Raw genomic sequence first — 17500 nt, 5'->3', positions numbered from 1 at the left:
TGAATACAATTAAGAAAGACCATTAACTATGTCTATACGGAGATGAACGTTTCTAAAATACGTAGAAATTAAATAAAACGACAACGATAAAATTTAGAGAGAGAAAGAGAGAAAGAGAGTGGATAATACGTCCTTTGCCAATAACTTAGACAAATTAAAAGTTACACAAGTTTTTTCTTTTCTTTTTTTTTTTTTTCTTTCTTCTTAATTTATTTTTCTTTCTTTTTTATTTCTTTCACCTATACATTTCTCATGGAATATAAAAATAGCAATTGGAAAACATAGTACGTTTATGCATGCAGTATGAAAACGATGAACGACGAGACGAGATAACCTCGACGTTTCTTTCGATCGAGCTAAAAACCAGGTCGACCTGGAGACTTCATCAAATCTCGACTGGATCGCCGCGTCTGGTTTTTGAGCTTTTGAAAGAACGTAGTACGCACTGATTCTGAGGTTTTCTTTAATTCTATCATTTTTTTTTCTTTTTCTTTTCTTCTCCTTCTTCTTCTTCTGCTTTTTTTTTTTGGCGTTGTTATTTCGGCTTTCTTTTCTTTTTTCTGTTTTTTTTTCTTTTTTTATCTATTTCTCTCTCTCTCTCTCTCTCTTTCTCTCTCCTTCTTTCTTCTTATACGTCGAGTTATCTCACGTACGTGCTATATCATTAATGTAAATATATATACGATGCGTTCTAGCGCATATTTAATGTAGCGCGCGAATAATCGCACGTTATCGTTCAACAAAAACAACAAAAATTTAATGAACGTTTTTAATCTAACGCGCGATCATCTATGTATTAATATTATGTCAAGTAAATACGTGAAACATATATTTTGTCATACGATATAAATCGACGGAATCGTGTTTTTCATGTTTTCCATGAATAATCACCGTTCTGAGGATACAATAAAGAAGTCCGACAAATTGATGATAGATAAGTTAGATTTTATCCATCGACCCATCCATCCATCCATCCATCCAACCAACCATCCATCTGTCTATCTATCTCTTTATCTATCCATCTATCTATCTATCTATCTATCTATCTATCCGTAAACGTTGTTTACGAAACGTTTCTTCAACGACAGGAGCTCACAATCGAAAGTTTATTCTCTCTTCTTATTTTGTCTTTCATTGAATTCAATCAATTCTAGTCGGGTTGCGTTAACCTGCAAACTTTTCCATTTTAGCTTTCGAAGTATCTTGTACTACGGACGATTAACTCCTTAACGAGAGAACTATTTGAATAAGTCGAATTCTGTATATGTAGAATTTTGAATGAGATCGTTGCTTTGTTTAAAATAAAAAGAAAAGATTAAAATTTCTAAATCCGCTTTTTTATTTTTATTTATTTTTTTTCTTTTATCTTTTTTTTTTTTTTTTTGTAAATCTTCAAAACGCCGATTCAATTGCATTTACACGTTTGCCCGATCAGAGCGTCAAAATCAAAAGATGATACGAACGAGAAAAAAAAAAAAAAAGAAGAAGAAGAAGCAATTACGACTCAAAAAAGTAAAGATTAAACTGACTTTTAAAAAAGATAACCTAAACGCTATACCTAACTACTTACCTATCTAAACGTTTCCTTGTTAAATTCTCTTAGGTATTAATCTCGACGTTGAGGAAAAAGCCAAGTTTGTTTGGTACTCACTTTTACCGATCGAAACTTTCGAATGGTTTTTCCTTCTTTTTTCCCCTCCCCCCCCCCTTCTTTTTGTCCCCTTTTCTGTTTTCTTCTTTTTTCTTTTTTTTACTTTTTCTTTCTTGTTTTATCGTCGTACCTTTTGTACAAAACTAATCTCACCTTTTTCTCGAGGAACTTCGCTATTTACAGATATTACGATCTTTTTAAAGAGCTTACTTTACTTCATGGAATCGATCAGTTTTTCATTCTTGAAAATGATATCGTTATAAAACGATTATCATTAATTATACGATAAGTCGAGAAATACGATAGTATCCTTTTAATGTTATACACATTTTCGATTAATGGATTTATTTATTATTATTATTATAAATATGAGAAATATTTGAATGAGAAATTTTGTTTCTTTTTAAATAGATCATCGTTTCTTAAGATAGATCGTTCATCGTCATATCCTTTTTTTTTATTCTTCTTTTTTTTTTCTTCTTCTTCTTTATCGTAATCGTACGTATGATTAAAAAAACATAGAATTTTATATTTTTCATTCATTTTTTTTCAGTCCTGGACCGATTACAATCTACAATGGAATCAATCGGAATATGGCGGAGTGAAAGACGTCCATATAACACCGAACAAGCTTTGGAAACCGGATATCCTCATGTACAATAGGTAATCTGGTCACGTTACGCTTCTGCAAAACTGCTTTAGCCCGTAACATCGCGATTCCGCTAAATTCCCATAAATTTCGATATTGATGATTCGTCTTATACGTTTCCTAATTCGCGTCTTTTAATCAAATCGATCGCGTAAACGTATTATCATCATTATTAAATTAAAAACGAATCGCATTTATAAATCGTGACGCGTTTAAACTCGATAATACGAAAACATATAAAAGATATTTAAAAGAAATAGCTTATATATAAATCGTCGTCGTTTGTTAAAAAAAGAAAAAAAAAAACAACAAAAAAAAAACAAAAAACAACAAAAAATAAAGAAAAACACGCGAACGATCGTCGATCGTCGAAGGGGATGTGTTGAAACGAGAAAGAAAAGAAAAAGAAAAAAAAAAAAAAGAGAGAGAAAAAAAAGAAAACAAAGAAAAAAAAAAGATAGGAAAAAAAGAGAAGAAATCACGTAACTCAATCGCGCCATTCAATGTTCGGCATATCAAACGGATTATAACAATGCTGACATTAACGTAATTTAGTTTGATTTAAATTTGACTAAATAAACGTAACGTTTAATTAGAGTATTAAATTGAATTTAATCTATGTACGCATCGTGACCGTGACGGAGACAGGAGAACACAGACGGGACATAGTTCGAATTGAAAATCGATCGAGATTGACGTGTGCACGGAATCAACGGAAATTGAAATGAAAATATCGGTCGGATGGATTAGTCGACATTCGTATCGTAATCTGTCGTTATGCGGAATGCTCCTCGTCGTTTCTATACGATAAGTGCCGAAGCAAAAATATTTTTTAAGCCAATCTTTTATAAATCGCATTTCATTCGACAAATATTCAATAGATATACGGATAAACATTACGGATAAATAAACAAAGAAGCAAAGAAATAAACAAAAATATATAATGAACGGTTTCGGGTCGTTAAAAGCAAAAAAGAAAAGAAAAACAAATAAATAAATAATAAGGAAAAAAGAAAAAAAAAAAAAGAAAAACGCATATTTCGCATTTTATAGAAAACTAAGATTTTCAGAATGTTTCAGAGAAACCTCTTCAGAAGTGACTATGATATCGTGCTGCTTGCGTACTTGCGCTTTTATGCGAGTTCGAAATTATTTCTTGTTCACTTCTTACTTTTCTTTTATAACTTTTTTTCTTCTCTCATTTTTTCCTCTAATATATATATATACCCTCTCGTTATATAATTTTGTCACTTTGTTTCTTTTTCTTTTTTATTTTTTCCTATATTCTTCTTTTTCTCTTTGTTCTTTTTCTCTTTTTTGTTTTGTTTTTTTTTTTTTTTTTTTTTTTTTTTTTTGTTAATTTTATTTTACTCTCACAGTCTATTCGTCGAACGACTAGACAGAGTAAATCAAATTTTTTTTCTTCCTTTCTCTCCCATTTAATGTAATGAGAATAATTTAAAAGTGACATTAAGGGTACGTAAATTTTCTCCGAGTGTTGCTTTGCATTTTATTATAAAGTATTATTATTATCTATATAGGTATATATGCGTATATATATATATATATATATATATATATATATATACTCGAGAAAACCTATTCCCGATATGCATGCCTTCATTTGATACTTAGAAAAATATATTATATTTATAAATATTACATATATATATATATATATATATATATACATATACATATATATATGTATTTATGTGTATATATGTATATATATATATACACACACTCACATCTATTTGTAATATGTATACATACGTTTTTTCAGTTGTATATACTACTACCTACGTTGACTTTTAATCCCGTAGTAAAATATATTTTAAACGAGCCGACCGGTTTTTCACGTCGTTCGTATCGAATGAAATTGAAACCGATACTGAGAAAAGAAAAAAAATATAATTTAAAAAAACTGGCTTAAAAAGGAAAGAGCGAGATATAAAAAGTAAGGAAAGAAAAATATAAATCGGGAAATTTACATTAATAATTTTCGAGTATTGTAAAGTCGTCGTCGGCTCGTAAAAATAATCTCTCTCTCACTATCTATCTATCTATCTATCTAACTAACTATCTATCTATCTCTATCTCTCTCTATTTCTCTTTTTCTCTCTCTTTCTTTCTCTCTCTCTCTCTCTCTCTCTCTTTCTCTTTCTCTCTCTCTCTCTCTCTCTCTCTCTCTCTCTCTCTCTTTTTGGCACTAAATTATATTACAGATTACGAGAGAAAAGCAAGATTCATAGTCGCATAATAACTATCGATCATTTTCATTTTTAAAGAGCGTTTTTTCGAGCTTGTCACGGCGTTCCATGAAATTTTCATAAAACGGATATTACATATTTAAATAATTGAAATTTTACTTCCGTGATACGAAATAGAAACTGGACATATACATATATTATTTATTTATTAGATCAACGTCGTGATAAGCTTGCTTTTCTTAACCCGCTATCTTTCTCATAGCAACTAGATTAATTAGTCTTAGGTATTTATAGATCGCCACTGTACATCGTGATCGGGGCCTTCCTACGTGGTTAGCCGTCACTTCGACGTGTTAATCCACGTATCGATGGTCCCGAATATTAAAAATACGATCGTCCTTCGCCATTGATCGATACCACGACGTTATTAAGAATCGATCGATCGAAATTTTCATCGATATTATCATTAATCTCATTGAAATATCATTTGCGCGGGGCCGAAGGATCGAATTATTTTTCGAGCAAAAAAAAAAAAAAAAAGTAGAAAAAAGAAAATATCACAGATTGTCTCAGCGATGAGAGTAAGAAAAAAGAAAAGAAGAATTTATTCGTTTGACAAAACAATTTAATGAATATTTATTATCTTAAAATTTTATTCATATTCGCTTTAACGTTGTTTCACAAAATTTTGAAAAATATAAATCGTATCTGGATCCGTTGATCGTTCGACGATTAATCTTTATTCGAACGTACAAGGTATCGCAAAATTAGAATATTTTTCATCGACCACGTCCAACGCGGATATATCGATTTTAATCCAATTAAACGTTTACTTGTTACCCCGCGTCGTACTATTTTGCAGATTGAAAGTTTGTTTTGTAAAAGGAAAAAAAAAAAAGAAAAAAAAGAAAAAAATGTTGGCAACGTCGTTCCACGTTTCATTGATATCGATTTCGAGTGAAGAAGGAAGGAAGAGAGAAAGAGAGAAAAAAAAAGGTAGAAAAGAAAAAAAATTTCACAAATAACACGAATCTTCCGAATTAATAATGTCAATTATAAATTCATTTCTATTGATCCTGTCTTCTTTTCTTTTTTTTTTTGTTTTTTGTCTTCCACTCTTTTATCTTTGATAATATTTATCGACAAAGAAAAGATCGTATTATCGGTCGTTCGACTTTTGGACGAATTGAAAGAGGATAAAAAAAAAGAATTGGAAATCAAAACGCATGCATTTGTTAAATGTACCGTGAGTAAGTCAGCCCTCTCTCCCTTCCTCCCCCGAAGGGTAGAAAAACGCTTTAGTCGAACGATTTAATGCGAGAAAAAAAAATAAATAAAAAAGCTGAGCTTTCTCTCTCTCTCTCTCTCTCTCCCTCGGCGTAGAAGGAGCTTGTAAAACCAGTCTCGAGTATTTCGCACTATCTCAAGAGATACTTTTAGTCGAAGGTACCATAGAATTTAAGCAACCACATAATCCCTTGAGGTTACAGTACAGGACTGAATTGAGCATGCGACTCGTAAAATCCTTTTTCGTCGAGGACCATTACCCTTCGGCCAGTATCCTTCGAGGTTTTGTTCAAACGTCGTCGAACGCGATCGATCTTTCATACAATTTTTATGAATGAAAATATGTCGACCCGATTTATGATTCAACGACGTACGATCCATATGATTTATCGTATACGTCATTTAGATCGTTGAGATAATATTTGATAATTAATGAAAGATATTAAAAAGAGAAAACAAGAAAAAGAAAGAAATGTTATAAAAGGAAAAGAAAAACATTCGATCCGATCGTCCCACGTCGTTTGTTGTTAATTACAATTTAATGGTAATAATAATAATAATGTATTATTATTATTATTTATATTTATTATTATTTATATAATAATAATAATTATTATTATAATTAATAATATTATTATTATTATCATTTTAACGATATCGTATAGAAATGTATGTACATATTAATATATAATAAATTTCGATCGATTCTTGGTCGTTTGTAAAAATCGTAGAGCGTTATCGGTCGTTGGCGAGCGGCGCTCGTAATTATGTGGATAATTAATTGAATCGCGACGTCAGGCTACCCCGTTACTGCGTACCACCGCAGGACCGGGCCCGGTGCCCGCTCCCTTGCCTCGTCCGTTTAACGAACGAGAGCCGTTTGTCCATTTCGTTTTGCCACTCGCAACCAAATCGCAACCCTCCCTCGATCAAATATAGACAGAAATCTTCAGAGGGAAAAAGGAATGACCAAGAAACTCCGAGCATGAGTCCTCGTGAGGGATGGAATGTTTTTATTGCATACGATTAAACAATTACAATTCGAACAAAGTTATGCGAATCGATATGATCCTTATGAGGGATACATAAACGTGATTTATCAAGGAATCATATTCCTTTTTAATTATTTTTCTTTTTTTCTTACGATAAATTACATACCAACGATAAGTTAATTACAAAGGGAGAAAAATCACGAAAAATAAAGTTGTCTCTCTCGAGGATGAAGAGATTTTACTAATCGTTTCGTATAACGTTCGAGCATGTTTTTTCTTTGTACGAAGGGAGGAAAATTTTGTACGAAGTCTCTTCCCTAAAAATACTTTGTAACGGGAAGAATTTTTTCAAGTATCATTATCTTGCTTCGCCTTTAGAGAGGAAGGATAATTAGCGATTTATCCCACCCTCTCTCTCTCTCTCTCTCTCTCTCTCTCTCTCTCTCTCTCTCTCTCTCTTTTTCTCTCTTTCCTAAAATCGTCTAATCCGTCTAACTTATCTATCTTCTTTCGGCGAACGAGCTTAATGGTATATTCTATTTATTTTCCATATACAAAAATAATATATTCAAATATATTTCTTTCTATTTCTCGCTTCTATTATAATATTTCTTTCGAATTATCCATTTTGTAACAGAATATTTCAGGATTAAAACAACGCTGAGAGAGTTTTACCTAGTAGGACACAAGCTCGGACACATGGGAAAAACCTTTTTCCATTCTTCCGTACAAACATGGATTTCGTTTGAAATCCCGAGTCACTGAAACAAAGTAGTTTGAGATGATTCGGAGAAAAAAAGAAAGAAAGAAAAAAGGAAAAAGAAAGATTGCTGTAATTAAGGAGTCCGTTTGAATAAGTAATTGAGGGATATAATAAAAAATACTATGGTTAATATATGTATGAACGCGTAATAATTATTCAAGACAAATAATAATCATTCAAACTTTCTTCTTAGAATAGAGATAGTGTTACGAGAAGAAAGAAGAAAAGAGAAAAGTAAAGAACAAAAAAGAAAAGGAAAAAAAAAAGAAGGAAAGAAAAAAAAAAAGAAAAGGTCAGGTCACGTTCCGTTAACGCGTTTCGATAACATTCTCGATTTATATTACGAGTGATTTTGTTGTCAGATAAAAAAAAAAAGAAGAAGAAAAAAAAAAGGGACAAAACAAAGAAGAAGATGAATAAGAAGAAGATACGTTCGTTCAAATATACTAGTCGAATTTATTTTTAAATGACGTATCTCGAAGTAAAATAAAAAAAAAAAAGATAAAGAAAAAGGAAAAAAAAAGAAAGAACTAATACCACGTTATAAATTTCTTTCCTTTCGACTTTGTACCGTTCTTTTATTAACAAAGACAAAACAAAAAAAAAAAAAACAAAAAAAGAAAAAAAAGAAATTGCAGATCGTGACAGTGTAATCGTTTAAATCGTTCGTTCCGTAATTTTTCACAGAAAAAGAGATAGATTACTTTCCATGAGGTGTCGTCCTCCGTTAAATACGACGTGTGTGACTTCGTACGGAGAGATAGAGTTTGAAAATATCTTACTCGGAAGTCGTCGTTTCTCATGAGAGGAAAGATAAGTTTGGACGAGCATAGAGATACGTTGTAGTAACTCGTTGGGAAGGTTAACAATCTCTCTCTCTCTCCCTCCCTCCCTTCCTCTCTCTCTCTCTCTCTCTCTCTCTCTTTCTCTCTAGGGAATTAGTATTCCAGTGAATTCGGTTCCTAAATCCTAGAATAGCACAAGCCCGTTTCTCTCTCTCTCTCTCTCTCTCTCTCTTTCACATACAGACACACATATAAACACACACATACACACACATATACAGACGCGTGCGCGCACACGCACATACACTAACATACATCTTCTCTTTTGGTATTCTCCGACAACGTTGAGAGTTGGAGTTAGAGTTTGGAGGATGGATGGAACACGGTAGCTTCGGCTGGTGATTCGACGACGTTAACTTTCTCCGACAGTTTGCCCGACATTTATGACGTCCACGAGGTTCACTCAGAAGAAGAGACTGCCGTTATTCCATCTTTCGACTGCACCATGCCGTTATATATACATAAAACCTACATATATCCGTCTCATTCTCTTTCTCTCTCTCTCTCTCTCTCTCCCTTCTTCTTCTTCTTCTTCTTCTTTCCCTTCGAGAATTTAACGAGGCAAGAAAATGCAACCTCGGCACGTGCCACATTTCACGAAAGCGATGATCTATCGTGCAAATTACGTTTATCTTCTTCCTTTCTTTCTTTGTTTTTTCTTCTTTTTTTTTTTTCGCTTTCTTTTTTCTTTTTTCTTTTTTCCTAGTACGAGATAATTTTTTGAAAAAAAATTTCTCGAAATTACCTTCGCTAATACGAGTTTCTTTCTACCTTAATCTCTCTGTTGGTTTTTACTTCTTCTTCTTTTTTTTCTTCTTTGTCGCTCATCAAGATTTGCACGATGAAGAATTACACTGGATCAGAGATTTGAAAAGGTAGCCGCGAAATTACTTCCGAGTAGCCGAGCGAGAACGAAACGAGTTTGGAACGTTGGCCTATGATTTTTCTCTTTTAAATGCGGTGCACAGCTTAAAAGCTCATTTGGAAGTCCAATGTACCTTATATTTGTAAGTCCACCAAGCGAGAGAGAAGTGGCGCGCGTGCGAGAGAGAGAGAGAGAGAGGGAGGGAGAGAGAGAGGGGCAGATAGAGAGAAAGCATTAGGAAACATTATAATTACGGGTTTCTGCGAGTACTCGCTTGCATGCGTTTTCTTTTACTCTCTTCGTACTCTTTCGTATTCATTTGCAAAGAAAAATAAAAGGAAAGAAAATAAATAAAAAAAAAAAAAAAGAAAAAAAAAAAAGAAATAAAGATAAACAAAATTACGCTAACTCAATATCTCCGTTTACTTTTATCAAAACGCTTATTTTTTTTTTCTTTTTCTTTTTCTATAGCAATCTTTCTAATTCTCTTACTGAATTAATCCAGTAATTCTAACTTCGCTTTCTTTTCTCCAATGTGAATTAATTAAAATGACAAAATACATACTCGGTTAATTTTAAAATGATAACAAATATTTGAAAAAAGTGACTCCGGATGGGAACGAATGAAAATGTGTACAGTAAAGGAAGAAGAAGAAGAAGAAGAAGAAGAAAAAAAAGTATAAAAAAAAAAACAAACAAAAAAAAAAAAAAAAAAAAAAAGAAAAAAAAACAGAATAATAAAAACAGAAAGAAACAAACATGCAAGAAAAAAAGCAAAAGCAGAAACAAAAACAATTACGAAAAAGAAAGAAAGAAAGAAAGAAAGAAAAAATAATTTCTATATTTGCAAAGTTGTTAAAAGACGCGTGCGTGGCAAACGCCAACGAGGGAGCAGGCATCGCGGCGCGGTCGATGAAACCCTGACCGCTGGGATCGAGACCCCACGAATTTTGCGCCGTGCACGAATTTTGATTCTCTTCGAAATAAACGCCAACCCCTCTTCTTTTTTTTTTTGCGTTTGAAAAAGAATAAAACAAGGTTAAAGAAAAAAAAACATTTTTTTTAATAATAATATACTAAAATAATAATCCCAATCGTTCAATCTCTTTTCTAAACGAGAATATTCGACGAGTTAAAAATTTCGAAATCGCGTATATAATCTCAAATATATATATATATAAAAAATAAATAAAAGATAAACAAATAAAACAAAATAATAACAATAAAAATAATAATAATAATAATAATAGTAACAATAATAATAATAATAATAATAAACGAGTCCGGTGCTTCGTATATCGTTTACATATCGAGCATATGTGTGTGTATGCGCGCGAACGATCTAAACCAACACGGAACTTAGGAAGGACGATGGGGAAAACGAGCCCGAGGACAAATTTCGTTACCACACACGCGTTAATCCTACTGGTGAGCACGGAAAGTGCTCTCGGCGTATGCAGCGTAAATCCAGGCTAATCGTTACCCCGAAATTGATATTCTCTTTGGTACCTTTTGTCAGCGAGCCATCATAGTCGAACCTTTAAAGCGTCTGTCGGTTTTTTAGAGTCAGAAGGGGGATCATTCTTTTTTTATTATTTTATTTAATTTTTTTTTTTTTTTTTTTTTTTTTTTTTTTTTTTTTTTTATAGTGACGGATAAAAGGGGAAGGATAAGGAAAGAATAAAAAGAGAAAAAAATTGATTGCAAGATCGAGTAAATTTTTCTTCGAGTCTCGATGAAAAATTGATGACAATTTGATCTTTTGTTATTTCTTCGGTTTTCTTTGTAATTATTTTTTCCTGTTTTTCTTTTTTTTTTTCTTTGTTTTGTTTAGAAAACTCAAAGTTCAAACCGCAACTTTTCATTTTGTTCTTTATATTTACGTAATTTATATATACATAGAGTTTAAAATATGAAAGATTTTTCCTGTTGACGGATAATATATTTTCAGTAATCGATATTGATCAATCCGTAGTGGTTTAAGCGCGTTGAAAAAGTGAAGATTTTCTAAAACGAATCAGTCAAAGTGATCGTTCTTCTTTCTTGAAGTAAAAGAAAAATAAAACGAAGAGAAAACGAAAGAAAAGAAAAAAGGAAAAAGATAACGGATAAGACAAAAAAGAAGGAAAATTTCGATAGAAAAAGAGCGAGAGAGAGAGAGAGAGAGAGAGAGAGAGAGAATCATACGAGGAGCGAAGTTGCTCGTTCGTGTATGTCTTATCTCGGCGGACATAACAGAGACCTCGTCGAGTTTGAAAATCCAAGAGAGAGAGAGAGAGAGAGAGAACACACACAACACAGTAAGAAGATGTCTGTTAGTCGTTCAACTTTTGTTGGATAAGGTTGATCGATGTTCCGAATTTCCGTTCTGGATACATCCAAGAGATCTATCGAGAAAAAAGACGTTCTCATGATTCGCGGTTTCGATTATATTCGAGCGTTAGCCGTTTCATCCATCCGGTATTATATATCGACTAGTGATGCATTTTTAAACTTTCTTTTTTTATTTATTTTCCCTCTCTCTCTCTCTCTCTTCTTTTTTTTTTATTTCTTTTTTACTCCTTTTAAAAGATAAAATACCTCTCGCGGTATTGTAAGAATACAGAGGGCGTATCATGATTATTGATTAGATCGAACGAATATTTTTATTTGGAAAAAGAAAAAAAAAAACAAAAAGAACGAAAAAAATATCTATGCCCTCGTTAATTTATGAAGAATGAATTATAATTGTCTACGAGAAATGTTTGATAAAAAGAAATTTTTGTATTTCCCGATGCGTAAGAAAAATAGTTTGATTTCAAAATGCTTCGTACGTATCTTTTAGATTTTTGTTTCTTATCTCGAGCGTAAAGTTCGTACATATACATATATACGTATATACGTGCATACATACATACATACCTACATATACGTACATATATATATACATACGTAAATATGTAGATACGCACCTATCTATCTAAGTACGTAGATACGTAGGCACGATGTGCGTTACCGGCATCGTTAAGTACTCATCAGGTTGATATTGTTTAAAGAAACAAAACGTTCTCTCACAATAGTCGTTATACGTGGGGAACAAAGCATGAGAGAGAGAGAGAGAGAGAGAGAAGTCTCGATTTGTTCTTTCTCTCTCTCTCTCTCTCTCTCTCTCTCTTTCTCTTTTTCTCTTTCGCTTTATATGACTTACTTGTTGCTTTCGCTACCACCGACGGAGTTGTGCAATCGTTCTCTCATGAATGTCACCACCGAAAGAGACACGTGGGAGAGAACGTTAAAGGTAGAAAAGCCGCGTGAGAGAGTGAGAGAGAAAGGTAAAAAGCAAAATGATGATAGTAAGGGGGTCAACGTTCTCGGAAAATAGATTTTGTCGAAAGAATAATACGTGAACTGACACTGTTCCAACGATTGTTTGTTTGGTTTTTTTTTTTCTTTTTTTTTTTTCTTTTTTTTTTTTTTTTCATTGAACGAGAGAACGAATCGACGAACGGAAACGCCTATCCTGAATTTATACGACTACTGGACCAGTCAATGCCATGTAGTAATCGAATATTTGACAATGGTTTGGAAAAAAATTAAAAAACAACAAAAAAAAAAAAAAAAAAAAAAAAAGGGATAGAAAAAAAAAATTTAGATTTATACACGTTCGTTCTTTTCGCGATGATTTCCCATTGAACTCTAATGTCGTTCGTTCATTAAAAAAAAAAAAAAAAAAAAAAAAGAAAAAAATGAAAAAGAAAGAGCAAAACGAAACAAAACATAAAAAGAAAATAAAATAGCATCCATTATCTACGAATGATAAATTACGGAAAGAAATGATTTTTATCTTTATCTTTTTTATTTTTATCTTTATTTATCATCGTAACGCACTACGCCAATGTATAGCGCGTTGTAACAACGCGTTATAATACCAACTATATCGTTTTGTCTTCCCCTCCCCCCCCCCCTCTCTTTTTCTCTCGTACATTTTTTCTTTTTCTTTTTTCTTCATTTTTGTATTTTGTTTTCTCTTTTTTTTTTTTTTGCGGTATCACGTTCTCTCCTCCGCCAACTATTTTCTTCTTTCTTCTTCGTCTTCTGCTCTTTTTCTTTTTTCCTTTTTTTTTTCTCTTTTTTTTTTTTTTCTTTTTTTTTCCTTTTGGCGGCTGTTGTACAAAGCGTAGAGATAAATGCACGCAGATATGCACTGGCATACCCCATGATTCTCCGGACTCTCGAGTGCTATCGTTCTATTCTCGCGCATCTACTCTGTTTCTAACAAAAACAAAACGAGACAAAAGGAGAGAAATGAAAAACTATAGCGTGCACCGTGTCGTGTAATGTCGTGTGCCATGTACCGTACCAGAGCGTAACGTGTTCTACGATATCGTTGTTTTCACACCTGTCTAACAACTATTTCTCACTTTGTTTATCACACCGAACTCTCTCTCTCTCTCTCTCTCTCTCTCTCTCTCTCTCTCTCTCTCTCTCTGAATGACGTTAGACAAAATTTATCTTTTCTTCATTCTTACTGTACGACTCGTCCGAAAGATTTATATTTATGTACATACATACGTATCGTAGATTTAAAAGTACGTAGAGAATTGACGACCTTTCTGTATGAAATTTCATTACGAGTTAAAATGGACGAAACATTTTTTTTTATTCCTTTTTTCTTCTATTTTTTTTTTTTTTTTTTTTTTTTTTTTTTTTTTTTTTTTTTTTTTAATAATAATTTCATTCAACGTTAAATTTAAATGGATAAGGTGAGAGTTGGGAGAGAGGTGGGGGTAGGATGAAGCGAAAGTATGATATAATAAGGAGAAGAAATTTCGTAAAAGAAAATTGGGTATTCGTTTATATTTTCCAACGTTTTCCTATATAGGATTCTTACAAAGAAAGGAAACGATATAAAGAGGAAAAAGCAATCGGCTTTTTATAACACAAAGAGAAGTATGTTGGTTGTTGCTGCTTCGTCGGCAAAGGTCGACTTTCATCGAAGGTTCGTCTCGAGGCTTGGGCAAAAGGATACGACCGAAAAGCTTCACAGTCCCAAAAGCTCATTAGCCTTATCTTGGAACGTTTAACTCGCGACTGCATTTTCCGAGGTCACGATGTTCTCTCTCTCTCTCTCTTTCTCTCTCTCTCTGTCTCTTTTCCTTTTTTCTCTCTTTTACACGATGGAGATCGCGAGAAAAGACAGAACGAATCTTCTCGAGCATGAGAGACTTCCTTTTTAATCCCTTTTTGCGCCCGACAAAAATTCTTCAGTTTCTTTTTCCTCGGTCTAACATCTCCCTCATCGAGTTTACTTCTGTACTGTACAGAGCTTATATGAAATAAAAGAAAATTGTTCTCGTAAAAAGCGTAGGTACCTAAATACTTGGAAATTACTTTTCCACGTTTTAAAATGGTTTAATGAATTCTTCCCTTTTTTTTTTTTTTTTTTTTTTTTTTTTTCTATTCCTTTCTCTTTTCTCTTCTTTTCTTTCCTTTCGTTTCGTTTAAATAGATTCACTTCGTTCAACGCGATAATACGATTGCTTCGTAGATTATCCGTTTCGATTTATCGATCGAAAAGCTTATCGATCGATTCGTTTCACTTTCTTTTTTTTTTCTTTCTACCATCAAGAAAGTATATTTTCTTTTGAAGGTAAAATTGAAAGCAAAGGAGAAGAAAAAAAAAAAAGATATTAATTTTTCTCGTAGAATTATAAAAATTATGTTCTTTTTTTTTTCCCCCTTCAAACGCAAAAGAGATTTGTAAGGATGGTTACGCCATTGAAAGGGAGAGGAATGATGTTGTGTAGATCCGCGGTATAAGTAATCGTGGAACACCACACCATCTGCAGTTTACCCTTTTCCAACACCCCTTTTCATTAGCCGTCCGTCTTTTTAGTAGAAGCAGCCCGAGCTATGCCTCGAGATAAATGCACGTGGATAGGAACAGTAACCCTTCTTTTGCGATTTTATCTCGAGTGATATTGATGGTGGTGCATACATTGGTCAGTGATATTACAGTTGTACGATTACATCTTTGTTCCGTCGTTGATTAATAAACAATGACAAGGATTATCGTATCATTGGTATTATCTCGAAGAATATTCTTCTCGGGTCAAGGTCTCCCTCTCTCTCTCTCTCTCTCTCTCTTTTATCTTTGGATACGATATAATAAGTATTAAATAAATTGGAAATATCTTTCGATTAAAATTTTACATATAATTTTCTATTCATCTTTGTCAATGACAATGACGACGATATCATATTGTCGATTGAAAAAAAAATCATTAACGTCAGACTCGACAGTATATTTTCATTCGTTTTCAGAGATATGTCCAATGGAGAGATTAATTAGAAGCAAAAAGAAAGAAAAAATAGAAAGGAAAGAAAAAAAGGGAGAAAGAAAATACGCATAGGGTGAACGATTCCGTGTTCATTATCGTATTTTCGAATGATAATTATTCCCTCTGGTGTATTTCGACGATAGTGATTTGTTACAATTTCCACGGGAAATAGGTAAAGTAATGACAAATTGTTACGCAATTATGTTGATGCGCGATTTCAGATCCGCTTTTACGATTTGATATCACGTTTGCATTAAGTGGAAAATATTTTTGCTAACGAAATATCGCATTATCGATCGTAATGTTACATAAGCTAAAAAAAAGAAGAGAAACAAAAAGTATACTAACGGTAAAAAAAAAAAGTGTTTAATTTTTTATTGCTCGATCGATTATGAAATAAATTAATACGGATGATTAACGTTCTTGAATATTATCATCCAATCAAATAACTTCCTCGTTATTATACCCTCTTTTTTTGTTTTTTAACGGTCGATCGATATTTTCAGTTTAAATGTCCTATTTGAATCACGTTCTAACGCCGAGAGTTATATATTTATCAAGGATATTATCATTGAAAGTGTACCGTATCCCCTTACTTTTCCATTCCCCTTCCACCAAATTTCACCATGGTCTGATATTTAATCGACATGATATTTTCCAGAATTCATATCTAGTAATTTTAACTAAGACCTCAATCTCTCTCCTCTTTTTCTCTCTCTCTCTCTCTCTCTCTCTCTCTCTCTCTCATTTCCCCCTTTTTAAGTCTCGTTTATAAATATTTTAAAATGAAATATCTGAAAAGGAACGTTTAATAAAATATCTCATTTCGAAGAACGAAAAAGATGAAATATTCATGCGATAATGTAAAACTATATAAATATATTATATTTGTTAATGGACGAATGCCTATCGATTTTCAAATATCACGTATAAACAATAACTGTGTCACTGGCACGTATGAAACCATCGACAATTATCGATATCGCACGACTATCAATTGGACTCGTGGCGCGTGATTACTATTGGCTATCTGTAATGATGGTTACTATTATCGTTGGTTGTCCATCTACAGTGAATAGTCCTTCACCGATCGAGAATGTTCCTATACTACTGTTTGTCATCCATTGTACGTCGACTGTTTTCCCAGTGTTTCCTGTTATCATTCGATGGGAAATCAGAAATCAAATTTAACTTATAACATTTCTTTAATAATAATATATGACGGATCTTTTGGAAAAAGGAATAAATTTTATCAAATAATATTTATATATTTATATTTATAAAATCGTAATGGTTGAATTAAAATTTTTATTTCATAAAAGATCAAGGAAAATAAAAAGGAAAAATTAATTTTTACTTTGTTTATTTCTGTTTTGCTCTTTGATCTTTCTCATAAACGTTTTTCTTAATTTAACCGGAAGATCGTGATACAAGTAACAAACCCTTTGATGGTTACGCGTAGCACGTTAATTAAAACCTTGCGATTATAGAATATAATTTAGCAACAACAAACGTCATGAACCGAGTATTTTTCCTTTGAAAATTTTATTATCCAAAACATGTAACAATATAATCTCAAACGTATCGTTGAAAATATATTAAAACGAACGAGATTAATGATTTAAGTTAGATAAAATATATGGATATAAGATGTAATGGTGTCTTTCACACCATAAGTCATAATTAACTCAAATTTTAATATCTCATCTGGAATACATTAATCAATGTATTACCTTTCAGTCATTAAATCTCAGCAAGGGGCTCGTTAACGCGAATTGATTTGCCGTTGCTGTCGATAATATGCGAACCATCGTGGTTTCTCTTCTCTCTCTCTCTCTCTCTCTCTCTCTCTCTCTCCCTTTATCTGTACTCTATCGTTGTACATTTTAGTACTTACACATATGTACAAGTACCT

General features: G+C 32.5%; 1 protein-coding gene across 5 annotated transcripts in view; it reads left to right on the top strand.

Moving 5' to 3' along the window:
- The window catches only part of LOC124951216 (neuronal acetylcholine receptor subunit alpha-7), a 247398-nt gene that overhangs the window by 125841 nt on the left and 104057 nt on the right, over positions 1-17500 (top strand). For all 5 annotated transcript variants that reach the window (XM_047499215.1, XM_047499218.1, XM_047499214.1 and 2 more), the window contains exon 5: positions 2205-2314. In XM_047499215.1, coding sequence (XP_047355171.1) covers positions 2205-2314 — 110 coding nt within the window. The remainder of the gene's footprint in view (positions 1-2204; positions 2315-17500) is intronic.

Source organism: Vespa velutina, chromosome 8 (assembly GCF_912470025.1).
Source record: "Vespa velutina chromosome 8, iVesVel2.1, whole genome shotgun sequence".
Lineage (NCBI taxonomy): Eukaryota > Metazoa > Arthropoda > Insecta > Hymenoptera > Vespidae > Vespa > Vespa velutina.
This window is presented reverse-complemented; position numbering and strand designations above follow the sequence as displayed.